This window comes from Acomys minous, assembly GCF_964271855.1.
Source record: "Acomys minous genome assembly, chromosome: 17".
Classification (NCBI taxonomy): Eukaryota; Metazoa; Chordata; class Mammalia; order Rodentia; family Muridae; genus Acomys; species Acomys minous.
Genome location: NC_140500.1, coordinates 7,189,397 through 7,206,311, shown reverse-complemented (window position 1 = coordinate 7,206,311; position 16,915 = coordinate 7,189,397). Strand labels below are relative to the sequence as shown.

At 45.3% G+C, this 16,915-nt stretch overlaps 1 protein-coding gene across 1 annotated transcript in view; it reads right to left on the bottom strand.

Moving 5' to 3' along the window:
* Positions 1–1,751: 1,751 nt before the first annotated feature.
* LOC311588188 (sulfotransferase 6B1-like) overlaps positions 1,752–16,915 on the bottom strand; it is a 32,305-nt gene continuing 17,141 nt past the window's right edge. Inside the window, exons 4-7 of the mRNA XM_084765674.1 lie at positions 15,315–15,441; positions 7,437–7,531; positions 6,946–7,132; positions 1,752–2,886 (exon numbers count right to left, since the gene is read on the bottom strand). Coding sequence (XP_084621800.1) covers positions 2,768–2,886; positions 6,946–7,132; positions 7,437–7,531; positions 15,315–15,441 — 528 coding nt within the window. The 3' untranslated portion in view covers positions 1,752–2,767. The remainder of the gene's footprint in view (positions 2,887–6,945; positions 7,133–7,436; positions 7,532–15,314; positions 15,442–16,915) is intronic.

Sequence of the window (16,915 nt, the reverse complement as noted above, 5' to 3'; positions counted from 1 at the left end):
TTCCAAGTGCTGGGGACAAAGGAGTGTGCCGCCGCCCCCGAGCTGTCGTTGATAATTTATGCTCCCATGTCCTCCATTATTGAGACACAATTCTGAGTGTTGCTTCTTGGTGGCATTCGGTACAAATTTCAGTGCCTCAGTACAGAATGCTTTGACTAAAGTTTTCCTAGGCAGCCATTACGGCCCAGGAGTGTCACCTCAGTGTTTGGGAGGATGAGGCAGGACACAGGCTATGAATCTAAGGCCTATGTGAGCTGTACAGTAAGATTCTGGCCGTACATGAGCCAAGGAACCCATTCCTCACATGGGTACACAGCTGAAAGGTCCCTGAACCAGTACACCACAGAGACACCTGCACAGCCATGCTTGCTGCCATGCTAGCGGATGTAGGTTATCGAGTCAGCCTCCAGGTCGGCTAACAAATAAATGGATAGAGAAAACGAGGTATATATACACAATGGGGTTGTATCCAGTAATAAATAAGTTATATGCGTAGTGATCCTAATTAGGTTTTCAGTTGCTGTGATACAACATTGGCCAAAGCAAAGGTTTCTCTCAGCTTATAGGTTGGAACCTATCTTCACAGGAAAGCCAGAGGAGGAACTCCTGTCTGAGCCCGAAGGCGGGAACTGAAGCAACGGCCATGGAGGACTGCTGCTTCCTGGCTTGCTCAGTCACCTCTCATGTACCTGCCACCTGCCCAGGGGTAGCACCATCCACAATGGGCTGAGCTCTTGTACTCAGTCAGCAATCCAGAGACTGCCTCAGAGGCCGGCTTACAGCCCAGCCTGGTGGAGGCATTCCCTCAGGGAGAGCCCCTCTCCTCCGATGACTCTAGCTCGTGTCAAGCTGACAGAAAACTAAGCAGCACAGATTACACTGGCCTGCTTGCATCCACGGGTCACCTCGCTCTCATTTGCGTTGGAGCCCCTCTGTCACGCCCTCAGCCTCCGCCAGGGCCCTGCTTCTCCATCCCTTCTTATCTCCTCTTTCTGTGTGGAGTATATTGGAGCATGAAGCACCTCATTTGTGTGCTTCTGGAAGATTCTCTGTGGAAACCTGCTGGAGCAGTGGTTCTTGACATTCTTAATCCTGTGACCTTTTAATACAGTTCCCCATGTAGTGGGGACTCTTCCCCCCCCCCCAGCTGAATAAACACAAATTTATTTTCATTGCTTCTTCATAACTGTAATCATCATGTAAATATCTGTGTTTTCTGATGGTCTTATGAGACCGCTGTGAAAGGGTCCAGTTGACCCAAAAGGGGTTGAGAACCTCTGTGCTACTGTATATAAGCATTTTTAGAACAGAGATTCTTTCAACTTCATCCTGTGTCTGTGGCACACACAAGGCTGAGGCTTCGGGTCCTTGGTTAAATCCTTAGGCTATTGACTGCCAGCAAATTCTTACCAAAACTGAACCAAAGTCACTTTACAGATCTAGAAGAGTAAGATGCCATGGGATCTTTGTCATCTTAACTGCAGGGGCCATTCTAGTCCTGTGAGGAGATAGGGCACCCTTCAAGGATGTGGTGCTTGCAATGTCAGCCTCTTCCATCTCCCTAGCTGGCTCTGATGGCCTTGTCCCCTGCCCATCAAGGGCAGGTGTGGAGTCAGCTCTGTCACACATCCTCCCAGCTCTAGTAGGAAGGCTGCACCAAGATCACCCTGTTTTATCTTTCAATAACTTTGATTTGAAGAAAGGAAGTGGCCAAAGTCAGCCAGGAGAAATGTTATCTTGAAGGTAAGAGCTGCAGGAAGTCAAAAGGAATGCTCTTTATTTGTAACAAATGTGTGTATACAGAAGATTTATGCAAACTGAACTTCTTGCTGAACTATACACAAAAGACCCCACCCAGCAGATTTGACACTAAACATTTACGTAGGTTCATAATATACCAGAGTGTGAAAATCAAAGGGTTCAGTTGAATTTAGCAAATCAACCTCCTGAATTATACATAGTACAGTTTTGACTTGGGCGGGGAGGAGGTGGGGGGGAAGAGGGAAGCACCACTGAAGTTTCATTACAGTGCCCTCTTGTGGAAGCGATATGTAATGCACTTTACAGAGTCTGATTAATGCTGGAATCAGTCTGGAAGAGCACATGCGTATTCAAAATACTATCAAGAATCATAAACATGGAAAAATTTTAAAGAAAAGTTCATTCCTGAAATCAGAAAATGAGAACATTTATAGTTTAACTGAGGTAATATTAGGGAAATAGAGGCATGTCCAGCCATGTTCATTCTTCATGGTCACCAATGATGACAGGACCCAGCCTATTAGGTGTTTCAAGCTTGCTCAGAGGATGTCTGTTGTTACTGTGATTTGGGGAAGTATGTCTCACAGACACTTGGAAACGTTGAAGTAAAAACGCTGAGATACACACCATGGTTGTCTAACTAGGCAGAAGATAACATTTTCTCAGGTATGTGACTTTATCCTTCACTGTACGACGTCACAGCAGCTCAGGAGGGATTTACAAGAATGCGCGTCTCCTGCACAGCAGCAACCTCTGGCTCTACTGAACATGCGGAGATGGATACAGAGCTCAGCAGTTGGAGAGTTTTATGCCCCCTTTTATTAATAATTCTCTGCTGTCCCCAAACAGGATAATAGTCTCTCATGTGTGCCACTTTTGACACCTTTTTGAGCTATGTGTTTCTCATGGAAAGAAACACCTGCTTTCCACACCAGTGAGGAATATTTATGAATATTCTAGGCACCACACTGCAGAAAATGGAAATCTCCTCCGTTGCCCGTATGCGTTATGCATACTCCTTCAAGCATCTTCCCACTTCGCTGCTTTTCATCTTCTCTGTGAATAGTTCATCAAAGGCTCTCTTCTGCTTTGGAGTGAAGTAGTTTATCCAATCACCCACCACTCCTGAAAACACAGGAAATGTATCAGGCAAGATGGAACCTAAACCCACAGCACTCACGGAGGAAGTCTGCCAGCTTCGTAGTCAGATGGGAACATTTGGTCTCTCTTGTTGATAAGATGATGGGCTATTTTTCACCTGCTTCGTTGGTGTTTCTAGCTACTTCTGTGATGGCTAGATATTAATATCCACAGTTTATAGATTATTTACTTAAAGAAAGATTTTTGAATATATAAGTGTATTTTTGCTGGAATAGCCGAGAACATCCTAGTCTAAATGAGACAAGAGAGTAAGGAGGCCATGTGAACACAAAGGTAGCTCGTGTGTGGAAGCTAAGCTGAGGACACATCACAGCAGTGGGCAGCTCACTTATTTTCAGAAGCCCTTTCCTATAGAGTTAACACCGGAGAACTGGGCACACCTAGACAGCAGTTTTCGGTGCATGCATTTAGTGACAGCCTATCTTACTTTAAAAAGTTCTGTTTCTCAAGCCCTGGGAGCTCCCTTTCTCACCTCCGTTCTGTTCCCCTTGTCAAACATGGGGCTCAGGCTCCATCCATGGTGTTAGCATACTGCCCCCAGTCTGCCCACCAACCTATGACATCATCACCTGCCTGCCACTAGGTGGGCCAGCTGCCCAGGATATAAAAAGGGAAAACCCACCTCATCTCTCTCTCTCTCTCTCTTGTCCCTCTTCCTCTCTCACTCTCTTCCTCTTCATCTCTCTTGCTGTCTCTGTCTATCTTTCTCTCTGGGGTGCCCCTCTCCCTCCCCTGGTCCCCCACACTCCTGTAATAAACTTCTCCATATCATGTCTGTTGCCTGCCATCTCACCTTTAATCATTACACCCGGGATCTCCCTGAGTTTGGACCAGCGGCACCTTGTTTTATCTCTACGCTTGTTCTCTGTGCTCTTTTGTTTCTGGTTAGCTCGCCTACCCTTTCAAAGCTGGGGGCCTACCATGCACTCTGTGTGTGCAACCAAGAGCTAGGCGTCTTATATCACATGCTCAGAAGACACGTGGCTCGATTGCATGCCGAACCATGTCACCTACAGAAAAGAAATGCATTGTATTCTAGGAATGGCTTCTTTTTCACATTTTGTGTACTTTATTAAACAACACAGCTATTATAACTTTTTAGACAGCATCATATTATGTAGCTTTGACTTCTTTGGAACATACTACATATATCAGGCTGGCCTCAGATCTGCCTACCTCTGTTTCCAGAGTCCTGAGTTGAAGACGTGAGCCATCATGCCCAGTCCATATGGAAAATTAATATACTGAGATTATATTAAGATGGACATTATGACCCTGACCTCAGAAAGCTATGGCCTGTGTACTAAAATTTGGTCACCGTCTGTCTCTTTTGGTTTTGTTGTAGCTGCTGCTGTTGTTTTAAAGACATTTATTTTATGTATATAAATGTGTTACGTCAGTAGCTATCTCCAGCAGGAGCCCGTGTTCCATGCAAAGAAAACAGGCACAGGTGGGACACACATAGGGTTTCATCTGGGGATGTTTGCCATGGTTACAGCCATGGTGGGTTGGGTGTGGGGCAGGGGGCGGGGCGAATAACCACCGCAGGAGGGTCTCACACATTTACTGAGTGACACGCAGAGTGGTGAAGGCCTTCTTAACTGGGGTCCCAAAGGGTGACGTAATAAAACACATCACTGCACGGCCTAGGAGCTCCGCCCTTTCTCACTCTTCACACAGCCTCTTGTAATCTTCTCCCTTCTCTTCTTTGTTCCTTCTGCCTTTCCTGTATGTGCTCTCCTCTAACCTCTGTCTGTCCCCAGTTCATTTCTTCTCCGGAATCCCTCCTAACATTTTCCCCCTCCTGCTTCTTCTCCATGCACACTCACAGGAGCCTTTCCTGGGGAGCCTTGACAGGCTCCCCACCATCTCCATCCTCATTACTGTGGATATTGCTCAGAGCTAATGAATAATTGACAGGCTGCCATGTGTGGCCCTGGCCTTCCGCCTAATTCTGGCCTGTATCTTTCTTGGCTCCCCTTGGGCTGCTTCATCCTCTTGGATGTTAGGGTCCCCTGAGAGCCATCTTCTCTCACTTGTGCCACCAGCTCTTGGCTCTCACCCACACGATTCCGCCTTGTTCCACAATCTGCCAATGGCTCCCTGGCTGACTTCTCGACTAAATTTCATGCAAGCGGGACTCCTGTCACTGTCGCCGCTGGGGTCACTGACGATGTTTCTTACCTAAACAGTTAATCAGCATCTTGCTCGGTTCCTCTGCCTCACCTCCACACCCTTCATGTTCACACTCTGCCTCTACCACTGTGTAGCACACCGACCTCCTTGTGTCAGGCCCCTCTTCAACCAGGAAAAGAGCTTGGGAGGAGAGGAAGGGAAGAGAAGGGAGGGGAGGGGAGGGGAGAGGAGGGGAGGGGAGAGGAGGGGAGGGGAGAGGAGGGGAGGGGAGGAGAGGAAGGGAAGAGAAGGGAGGGGAGGGAAGGGGAGGGGAGGGGAGGGGAGGGGAGGGGAGGGGAGGGGAGGAGAGGAAGGGAAGAGAAGGGAGGGGAGGGGACGGGAGAGGAGGGAAGGGGAGGGGAGGGGAGGGGAGGGGAGGAAAGGGGAGGGCTTCTCATAAAGTTTATGTTCTCTGGCACCAATAGCTTCTCACCTCCCTCATTCTGTTTGTCACATGTCCCCCTGAAGCACAGGATGCCCCTCCGTCTTCTCACATGCACCACGTGACTCAGCTGCAGCTGGAACCCCTCTCTCTCTCTAGCACTGGCTCTCCCTGGGACGCTTTCCTCTCCTATCCTTTTCATAACTGTCTCTCGAACTTTTAGCCCCAGATCTACCGGGAGCTCTCTCCTTCACTGAGGAGCACGACCCTGCCCCCACACCCTGCCCCCCACTCCTAGTCACAGTTGCTCATGCTGTCAGCATTGTGCATTTCTGTCTGGAACATGAAAGTCTGGAGGAGAGATGCTGTCTTTTTATTCAAGATTTGCATATTAGCTCCAGAATTAACAGCTTGTTAATATTTACTGATTTGAGTGCTTGTTTCCTTTCTTAGCCTCAGTTTTATGACTCTCCATAAATAAGACTGAACTACAGCAATAGAAAGTGTGCAAAGTTAAGATAATATCTGTTTTACACATGATTTGGCAAATGATCAGTGTGTGTGTGGCCGGTCGGGTGGGGGTGGGGGATTATATTCAGTTGGGCCAAAGAAGAAGAACAAACATTTGCTTTCCAGTAAGACTCAAGCCTGCCAATACACTTAACAAACATTTTGCCTTTGTACGTCATAAAACTTTATACACTTCAAAACAGACCAAGGGGGTGCAGAGATGGATCAAAGGTTAAGAATGCAGGCTACTCTCACAGAGGACCCATGTTCAGTTCCCCAGACCCACACCGTGGCTCATAACCAACTGTTCAGCTCTAGTTATATGGGTCCATTGCCCTCTGCTGGCCTCTTTGGGCACTGCACCCACATGCACAGGCATACACGTAGACAGAACACTCTCATGTAAAAAACAAAATAAAGATTCTACATCCAGATATTTCCTATTTGCTTCTACCTCAAGCCTGGAGAATTTTGGGGGGATTTAACTTCTTTCCTTGTGTTTCTATGCACATAAGCCATGTGTGGCCCTTTGTGAGGCTATGGGGAATACAAAGATAATACAATCACTGCTGTCATCCTCCTGCACAGAGGAGACTGGTTCCAGAATTCTCTGTCACCAACATTCTGAGATGCACATTGCTTATATAAAGCCTGCATACAACCCATGACACACACACACACACACACACACACACACACACACCGCCGCTTGCATTGCCTCTAATCATCTCTGCGTTACGGATGACAGTCTCAGCACCACATACACACATACACACTGGTGACCTGCTGTTGTTTAGGAGACAATGAAAACGAAAGTCTGTACACACTTAGTGTGGTCACAATTGTCTTCTTTCAAGTATCTTCAGTCTTCATGGCTGAAAGAACCTGTGGAAACTGAAGGCCCAAGGCACACTCCCCAGTGGGAGCCCAGGGTTAGCCACCTCCTGCCCACGTACCTTTCCTGAACACTAGGCTCCTGTTGGATGTGAGGGCACAGATGACGTGATTCGGATCACAGTTCTCTTTGGCAGCGTTGCTTTTCATTTCACTGAACGAAGTATTCTGAGCGATCTTACTCATCTCACTGTCATTGACATTGATGCCAAGAAAAGCAGTTATCTTCTTTAGGCTCTTAACAAAGTCCTGAGCAATAAGAAAATTAAGTGAGTACGCGTGCCTCTTATCTAAATACCAATTCACTCCTCTTCGTTTTAAAGCCAAATCCATCCAGTGTTTGCTTGTTTGTGGACAGGGTTTCACTGTCATACTGGCTGGTCTGGAACTCACTGTGTAGACCAGGGTGGCCTCGAACTCACAGAGATCCACCTGCCTCTGCCTCCTGAGTGCTGGGACTGAAGGTGTGTGCACCAACGCCTGGTTTTCATCACCGGGTTTTAACTTAACTTGGTTTCAGCAGCTGAAGCCGCTGGACAGGCTGGATACTTACTTTCTTCATTTCTTCATAGAACAGGAAGAGGACGTTTTTATCATTTTTGTGTTCTTCCCAGCTCAAAACGTGATCAAACCAGGAGCCATACACAACTGGAAAATAAGTGCATTGTCACGTTACTGTTTACCAAGATGGTTGCTCCTGCCTGGCCTCTCCCATGTCAGCATGTGCTCAGTGGTCTGGAGAGAGGCTGCCAGAAGCTCCATGTCACTGCCGGTCCACACAGGGAAGGCGGGGGCGGGGTGGGGGCACAGTGCTGTCAGGAGCTGCCGGCCACACCTTTTCACAAGCCTAGGAGTTTTTATTTTTCTGATTTCTAGTAAGTAGTTTTTAATCACCATGAAAAGTGGCAGCAAAATCAAAATCTATGTTTTTCTCAGTAATTACGTTCTGAGCTTTTAAAGCTCTTCTAAGAAAACATTAAAAATCAGTTGTTTTCTTCCTTTAAAGTGGCATTCATAATTTCAGGTTTTTAATCACAAAAGTTTATAAAAACCTTTTCCTTGAGCCATGGTCTCACTATGTAGGCCAGGATGGCTCTGAGACTCATGGTAACTGCCTGCCTCAGCCTCTCAGATGCTGAGATTATAACCATAAGCTATCGCACCCAGTTTTAAAACTTCTTTTTTTAAAAAAAAATAGCTCTTACGATGGTTATAATATTTATTGACTAAAATTTTAAACTAAATTAAAAGTGCAATAAATTTTAAAATAGTTTACTCATTTATTTTAGTTCAAGACTGAACAATTCAGCCTTAAGAATTTATCTGCAGTTCTCTCTCTCTCTCTCTCTCTCTGGGGTGGTATTTTGGTTTTTTCAAGACAGAGTTTCTCTGTATATCCTTGGATATCCTGGACTCACTTTGTACACCAGGCTGACCTTGAACACCCAGAGATATGCCTGCCTCAGTCTCCTGAATGCAGGAATTACAGGCGTGCACCACCACACCTGGTTCATTATCTCTTTATTTTGGTTTCAAATGATAGCTCTGAAAAATTCTCAAGGCTCAAAAGTAAAAATATCATTTGTGTAGCCTCTCTAGCAATGGTGATTAGAAAAAACCAAACGAACTTGTTCTAGTTATGTCAGGCCATCGACTCACTGGAACCATGATTCAAAAGCAGAGCAGGTTTCAATGCATCCTTCCAGGTGTCACTGTCACCCCAAAGTCCAACTCTAGCTTGTGGCCTCAGTGTGAGAGATGCTGGGGCGGGAAACTCCTGATAGCTGCTCATTGTTTACTCAGCAAACAAGAGTTTAGGAAGTCCCTGAGTGCCTGCTGGGCATTGCATGAGATGTTTTGAACATAACAGCTTATAATAAATTATATATAATAACATATAATTGCAATATAATTAACTCATAAACTAGCTGCAACTTTTGGTGATTTCTGATTTTGAGGAAACAAAATGTAAATAAATAATCCTGTTCATGTGCATTTCACTATTAATTAACTAATTCTCACAATAATGAGTTTCATCGTGACATTTCATACATGTACAGTATTTGCTATTTTTCACACACACACACACACACACACACACACACACACACACACCACTGAAATCTAGATTCCACATATGAGAAAAAACACAGGGTGTGTTTTTCTTTCTGAGTCTGACTTATTTGTGTATTTTTAAACCAGGAAGTCTGGGACAACTATAATGTCATTTCAGAGTTGGCCTTCTACCCCAGGCACTCCCAGATAAACAGGGTACTCCTCAAATCCTTAGCTTTTCCTTATCTGCCATTCAGGCTGTTTTGAAATGTTACCCCAAATCTTATCACAGAATTGCCCGAATGACCACGGCGGCAGCAGAGGATTGCTTTTCTAAGAACGGCCGCTCCTTTCCCAGACTCAAATGCCTGCAGAAGGAAGAGAGATTTTTCTCTCATACAGCCTTAAGGAATGAAAGGTAATCTCACATCAGCAGGGTCTCAGCCTAACGCAAATCTGCCCCCTCTATCTTTTACCAACACCCACAGGCCCCCACAGGATGCCACTGCCCACAGCTGTGGGTGCTGCGAGAGACCCTGAGACTGACAGAGAAGCCGTGTCCTGCAGCCAGCGATATCTGAAGACCCAGAGTCATGACTGCCAATTAAATGTAATCAATGTTGCCTGCTATGCCTTTTTCAGAAGGAAATGCATTGCAACATGAATTTTAAAATTAATTTCAGAGTTTGGACTGATTGTAATTTGGAAGGCAGCTCCATTTGCCACAGATGAATTTATATTCTATTTTTCTCCAAAAAGGACAAAGGCCAGCTGAAACAAGCGGGATGCCGCGTGGACCTTCCTGGCTAGCTCAGGAAAGCACATTACTACTGTGTACCGAGGAATCCCTAAACTGCTTAGGATTTTCAATTGACAAATTGAGTTACATTTTAAATCACAAGCCCTCGTTTTTCAAGTCATTAACGGCCCTTCACTGTAAAGAAATTTCAACTTCTGCCCACAGCGCCCCCCCCCCTTTTTCCTGGCTTTATCTTAGGTCAGAGTTGCCTTGTCCTACAAACCAAAACTCCTCTTTCCATGAGTGCTCACAGGCAGAGCTGGCTCCTGCTCACCCAAGTCAGAAACTTGGCTTGCTAGGAACTTCCAGAAGTACCCCTCTTCCCGTAGAGCGCGGGTTTCTTTGAGGCATTATGTCCTTTGAAGATTCCACCTTTCCCTCCTGATCTCAGTCTTCCATCAACCTGGTCTCTCCACCAAAGTCACTGCAGACACTGACTGTCTTGCCAACAGCTGTGATGGCTTTACCAGACAGCTCCTGCAGTTCCATTGGCCTATTGCATTTCCGCTTTCTTCTCCCCATTGGCTCACTCAGCCATCTCCCTGACAATGCTCCTCTGCTACTTTAATGCTTGTTTCAATAAACTAAAGAAGAAGAAAAAGGCACTCAGTGTTCAGTGTTGAAGCAAAATACTTTCTCTCTCTCTCTCTCTCTCTCTCTCTCTCTCTCTCTCTCTCTCTCTCTCTCTCTCTCCTCTCTCCTGTTCCTGTTAGTGCTGCCAGAGAAGTTTATACCACTCTGTATTTAGACTCTGGACACGTGCTTCCAAGCTGCCACTCCGAGCTCCCTGCCCACCCACAGGCACTGCGTTAATGCTCTGTTCTCTGCGCCAGCTGTTTCTGCCTTCTGCCCGACAGCAATTATAACGCATGTCTTAGTCATTGTTTTATGAAGCAACACTTCCTGCAATGAGGGACCTAGGGAGTACCCAACCCTAATCCAAGGCTGGCAAGGGAGCTAGAGGTGTAAAAACTAACTCACTGTCAAGATATTCATTTCATTGGGCTATTAATGTGGCCTGATATCACCAAAGCAGAATTTGTGGTTATTGTTTAACTTGACACGCTACTGCCCGGAAGGTAAATTAGGTGATTACATAAATGTCTGGCTACAGCTTTACTCTGTTGTCTTTTTATATAAGTAGGAGCTGAGTGTTACTGGGCGTTGTGCATGAGAAATAGCACACTGGGTGGATGGAGCAAAAGCTCCAACCAACTTTACACACGTACACATATACACATATACATTGGGTGGATGGAGCAAAGTTCTGAGCAAGCTCCAACACTTCACATATTTACATGTATACACTTACATATATTACATATATTACTGAATGGAGAAAGCAAACTCCAACGAGCAAGCGCCAACAACTTTATTTTTCTCCCACACCTTATATCCCAGCAAAATCTCTCAAGTATAAAAAGTACAATGTTACTACATAAGAAACAAATGTCTTCCCCCAATACTCTCACATAATCAAATGCTTTACATTTTATGGACAAAAAGCAAATTATTCCCAAGAGCCTACATACATTGTTATAGATTAACAAGGTATGAACAAGTGAGGGCATTTCTCAGCCAGTTTCTCTTACTGGCAGGCTGCAATTTGAGGTTACAAGGAAAGAATCAGTTATTTTACTATTTATCTTAAAAAGCTATCATGTAAAAATCTTAAAAGAATCACAAATCTAAACTTTTATATAAAAAAAGAAATTATTTCTACTTTAAATCCTCAAGGCACACATCTACTTATTAACATTATTTTTTTTTATTAAATAGTATCAGGAAGCTGAGGGCAAGAATGGGTACAAGAAACTAATCATCACCTTGATCACCAGCCCGGTTTTAGCAGAGAGTCAGCCAGTGTTAATCAGGCTGCCACTGTTCTTACCCTCTGACCTCAAAAACCTCTAGATCAACTAATAAGAGTGTGCCTTTCTGAACTTCAATAATTCCCAAAGGCTTTCTACACCAAGCCACTAACTACAAATACCTTAACCTAGCTTTATTAACGATCTACATCTCCAGTTTTTTTTAAGGGGTAGTGGTCACTGCTAACAATCAACATCTCTTAAGTCCTTTCATTAATCGGCTCTAGCAGAGATGGTTGAAAAAAAGATCAAGCACTGTTATTGTAAGTACCAATGGCACCACGCTGTGAGGGGCCAGCATCCCCCTTGGACTTTCCATACAACTCCTAGGCTATGAGGGAAGTGACACCTGTGAAAACAACAAGCAGAGCTACGCTGCATAATGGCACAAGCAATTCTTTCAATGCTGCCTGTGGTTTGGTGATGAGTTGTTTCTCCCTGAGATGGTGTCATGTAGCCTAGGCTATCCTTGAACCCGTTGTACACAACAATCACGCACACGGGATAGTCATAAACTCCTAATTTCCAGGCACCAACCTCTCAAGTGCTGGGATTACATGTCTGTCCTCTGTCTTCCAAATAGGAACAGTAAAAGTGTTGTTCACACCCAAATAGACATTTTAAAAGATTTAGTGACTGAGCAATAATGCCTAATGGTGACAGGGTTTGCCCAGGATGGAGTAGCCAGTGGTAAGATCTTTATTGATAAGACCATTACAACTAAAGATCTATTTATCCTCCCAAGAAGGTATCAGAGAAATGCCTGGCACCTTTCCCCGGCCATCCACTGCCCCTCCTCCCAGGCAGCCAGCTATAAGCTGTGGTGCTCACTGGGAGGGCATGTGCCCCCAGCATCAGTCAAGCTTGCTGCATTCTGGCCTGACCTGGCACTTTGTATGACTGTGCCCAAAGGAAACTAAAATCTAGAAGAGCAACTGGGTGATACTGGTGCCGCCTTGGTTGCTCATTCCTCATCTGGGTGTAGTCATCTCCTGGGTGCAGAGTCCTAATAAGGAGAAAAAATGGGAAGGGAAAAAACAACATTTCTTGTCTTGAGGAAGAGCAGACTTGGGGGCCGTTCTGAAAAAAAAATCTGTGTGTTTAGATTCTGCTTACTCCAAAAATGGACTTGAGGCAGAGGGAGGCACGCTAACCATCTTTAAATATTTAGAGGATGGTTGTGTGGAAGACGAAGTCATGATCAGGTAGCCTTTTAGACTGGACACATTGTGTCACCATGGTAAGGGGAAAGATTTTGGAATAAAAATTAAATCTCAGTGCTGCTCCTTTTTGGTTATGAATCTGTGTGGGAGTTATTTGGCCCTCCAAGTTTGTCACTCCTTGGAGCTATACAAGGAAGATAATAGCATCCACCACACGAGGTCCTGGTGAGGGTGAAATAAGGTAATATTTACCTAGCACACAGCTGTCTCTGTCGCATGGGACTCGCACAGTAAGTGATAAGAACGTAACAGTGTGAGGTTAATGACCCTGTGGTCAGGGTTCGTAATTTCAAGCTCATCCTACACCATTCCTCAAAAGCTGTGGGAGTCACACAAAGGTCACGTGAGTGTTCGAGCCAAATAAAGTGCCTGTCAGTCCTGTGGCACCAAGATTCTGCTAACTGTGTGGCATTTGTTTAAGGAGGAATGACAGAAAGACGAGGTGAAAAAGCTTGAGCCTAGCACAGCCCTCTGTACCCACTGTAGGAGCCACTGCAGACCTCGAGCAAGGCTCTCTGCTTGCTGTGGCTCACTGAAAGAAACTGGTCAGAGTTGAGCAACCTGCCAGAAAAATCGTAAAAGTTAAAGACCTATTGTGTCCACTTCCGGCTGGCAGGATGCGCACAGGCTCAGTGGGTTGAAACGAGAGCACATGAAGCTGGCAGGGGAAAGTGAGGGTGCAGACAACAGGAAGCGATGGGGGAGGCGTAGGGAGTGGATTTGATCTGACCACATTATTTACAGGTATGAAACTCTCAAAAACTAAAAACTCAAGTAAACGATGCGTAAACACATTTCTTAATCTAGGTTAGTAATCCAAGATTGGGTGGGGTGTGGAATCAGCTGGAAGTCAGATATTCCAGGCTTTTAGACATTCGATTCTTTGCACTTTGTTCTTTAAGTAAAAGTTATTTATTAAATGTATAGCTAGAAAAGACCTATAGTAAGCCCCAAAAGAGATGCAGTTCTCCAAGCATTCGTATTTTAAAGTCATGTCTCCTAATTTCTTCACTATATTGGCATACTATCTTAGTTTACTGTTTGTTTAAGAATTAAGTTTTTGGGAGCAGGGGGGTACTGCACTAACCAAGGACAATACAATAGTAAACATCAAACCCCTACTCTGATCTACCCAATGGACAGGGCATTCTCCACAGTTATGTGGAGAGCGGGGACTCACTTTGACATGAACTCTGGTGCTCCATATTTGACCACCTCCCCTTGGTGGGGAGGCCTGGTGGCACTCAGAGAAAGAATAAACAAGTTATCAAGATGAGACTTGATAGTCTATGACCATATAGTGGAGGAGGAGGTCCTCTTCGGTCATAGACTTAGGGGAGGGGAATAGGGTGAAAGCGGGAGGGAGGGAGGAATGGGAGGATACAAGCCATGGGATAACAATTTAGTTGTAATCTGAATAAATTAATAAAAAAAAGAATTAAGTTTTTAGCTGAGCACTTGGGAGGCAGAGGCAGATGGATTTCTGAGTTTGAGACCAGCCTGGTCTACAGAGTGAGTTCCAGGTCAGCCTGGGCTACACAGAGAAACATTTTCTTGGAAAATATCAAAACTTTTAAATTTTACCACTGAGTCAGGTGGAGAAGAACAAAGTCAATGGTGGTGCAGGTGGCAGAACCAATGTGCCTAAGTACTTTGTCAAGTTCTACGGTATTTTCAGTTAATTATTCTCTCTTCCCTTTTGTGAAATCATTTTGCTCATGATTTGTTTATTGGTTTCTTTGGGAGAATTTGTGTGTGCATATGTATTTTGTTTGTGATATCTTCCAGGCTACCTAACTGTCCTCCACTCGGTGCATAGTTACTTCACAGAAAAAAGAATGGTGGTACATTTTTTAAAAAGTAAGTTATTATAAATAATTAATTTCCATTTTGAAGCTTTTATAACTAACTCCCAAATATGCTCCTCCCCAGAGGTCACAGAGTGACTATAACATGCTAAGAATTTGCTTAGAAGAAACAAAAGGCTGCTCTCGTCAGTGCATATGCAGAAACAGGCAATTAGGCTGCATCCACAGTTTGGAGCGAGCTTTCGTTTTGAGTGAGAAAGTTCAGTGTATTAAATGCGCTTTAAAAAATGATTGTCGGGGCAGGGAGGTTGCTGCACAGACACCAGGATCTGAGCTCAAACCCCAGCACCCAGGTTACAAGACAGCAGCAGAGCCTGTCTGGGCAGAAGTCCGTGGCCTCAGGACAGCTGAGATGGAGCAGCCTCTGAGGTCCATGGATGTCCGCCCAACGCCAAGCTCAGGGGCAGACCTCCTCTCCAAGAAGTGAGGTGGGATCGATACAGCAGAACACGCAACGTTCTCCTCAGAGCTCTGCGCACCAGTGTGAACACACACACACACACACACACACAGAGAGAGAGAGAGAGAGAGAGAGAGAGAGAGAGAGAGAGAGAGAGAGAGAGAGAGAGAAACTAAACACAATTAAACCAAGGAAATGATGATTGTTGTATTTACCGTCTCCTCTGAGGAACAGCTCTAAAAATGAAGCCCATGACTCCATGGAAGGAAGGTTGGGGTTCTCTCTGTAATAGTGGAACAGGGACACAGCTGTATCCTTCGGATTTCTGACGATGTAGATAATCTGTTTTTAAAAAGTAAACAATTCATTCTAGGGTGAAGATAACCATGACACAAAACATTCCCCCCAAAGAAAATTGTAGGTAAAACTTGCCTAAGCAAATTCTACCTTTTCCTTTCTTTCTTAGACAGCATTAGCTGGTGCCTAAGCAGTCCTAGGCGGCAGTCTCTGGGAGCCCAGTGCGCACCAGAAGCATCCCGGAGGAATAGCAGTATGCAAATCATGACCCCAGAGGTGGCCTAGCTTGCTGGTTTCTAACCAGGCCCCAGAGGACACTGGCGCTCCCATCCCAGGGGACAGCAATTCTAAATCAATCTGCTAAGTATGGTCCTGCCTTTTAGAGCCAGCAATGGGGGAACCCCTCTCCTTTGTCAGGTAAAATTACTTTTTGGTTATCTATGTGTTAGAGAACACTTGCACGCAGTAGGGCTTTTCACAAACTCTGTTATTTTTATGGGAAAAGCTACAGTTTGGACTTGCCCTTTTGATGATTTAATTCCTTGTGGAGCGGACCAGCTAAGATTCCCTTCCAGCTTCTAGAACATGTAGCTATAACTCAGTCCACAGGCACGAATTCGGTGTGTGCCCAGTGCGAGACAACACACGAGGATCCACGTGCAAGGAGTGCATCAATGTGCAACTTGGAAACGACTCGAGGCCGAGGTAACAGGCAGGTAAATGTTCTCTTGACAATGAGGCATGGTGGGAGTTCTAAAACAGGGCCGCAAAGGAACAGGCGAGTGTCCCCCATAGAGCAAGGGAAGAGGGTGGACGTGGGAGCCTCTCTGATCACAGCCAACACTGCACAAGCTAAGAACGCGTTGTTCTCATCCAGTTTTGAACTGACAATTGGGACAGATACAATTCACCCAGATAAGACAGAGTTTGCTGAGTCACTTTTAATAGGTCGCTATCTCTCAGTAACATGTTCAGAGTCCAGATGGCCTGTGAGCCGCATGAATAATGTCTGGTCCCTCTTTAATTGTGAGCTGTGTAAAGGTCCACGTGGTTCAGGAATGAAGAACTACCTTTACCCAGCCCCACCCAGGACACACACAGCAGCCTCACAGGCCTTGGGCCTCCTCCTACTGTGCCAGGCTTCCGGAGCTGAGCCATAGAAACCCAAGGCTTGACCAACTCATTTCTAAAACTCCACTGCATGAACAAAATGGGATTAAAGTAGCAAAATCTTACATCTCCAGCAATCAGCTGGACAAGTTTGTTTGGGCAGAGAGGCGAGCCCCTTGGGAAGGTCTGAAATTAGGTGTCTGTGCTGTCTACTTGGGAACACAAAGGAGGCTTTCTTTAAAGATGTTGGAGTAAACAAGACACCTGAAGGATTACTGGAGGAGGTTAGGAGCTATGAAGCAAAGACAGGGAGGTACTCTGGGAGAGACAGGGGAAGGTATGCTAGGCAAAGCATCGTGAGGGCTGGAGAGATGGTCTAATGGTTAGAGCCCTTGTTGTTCCCCCAGAG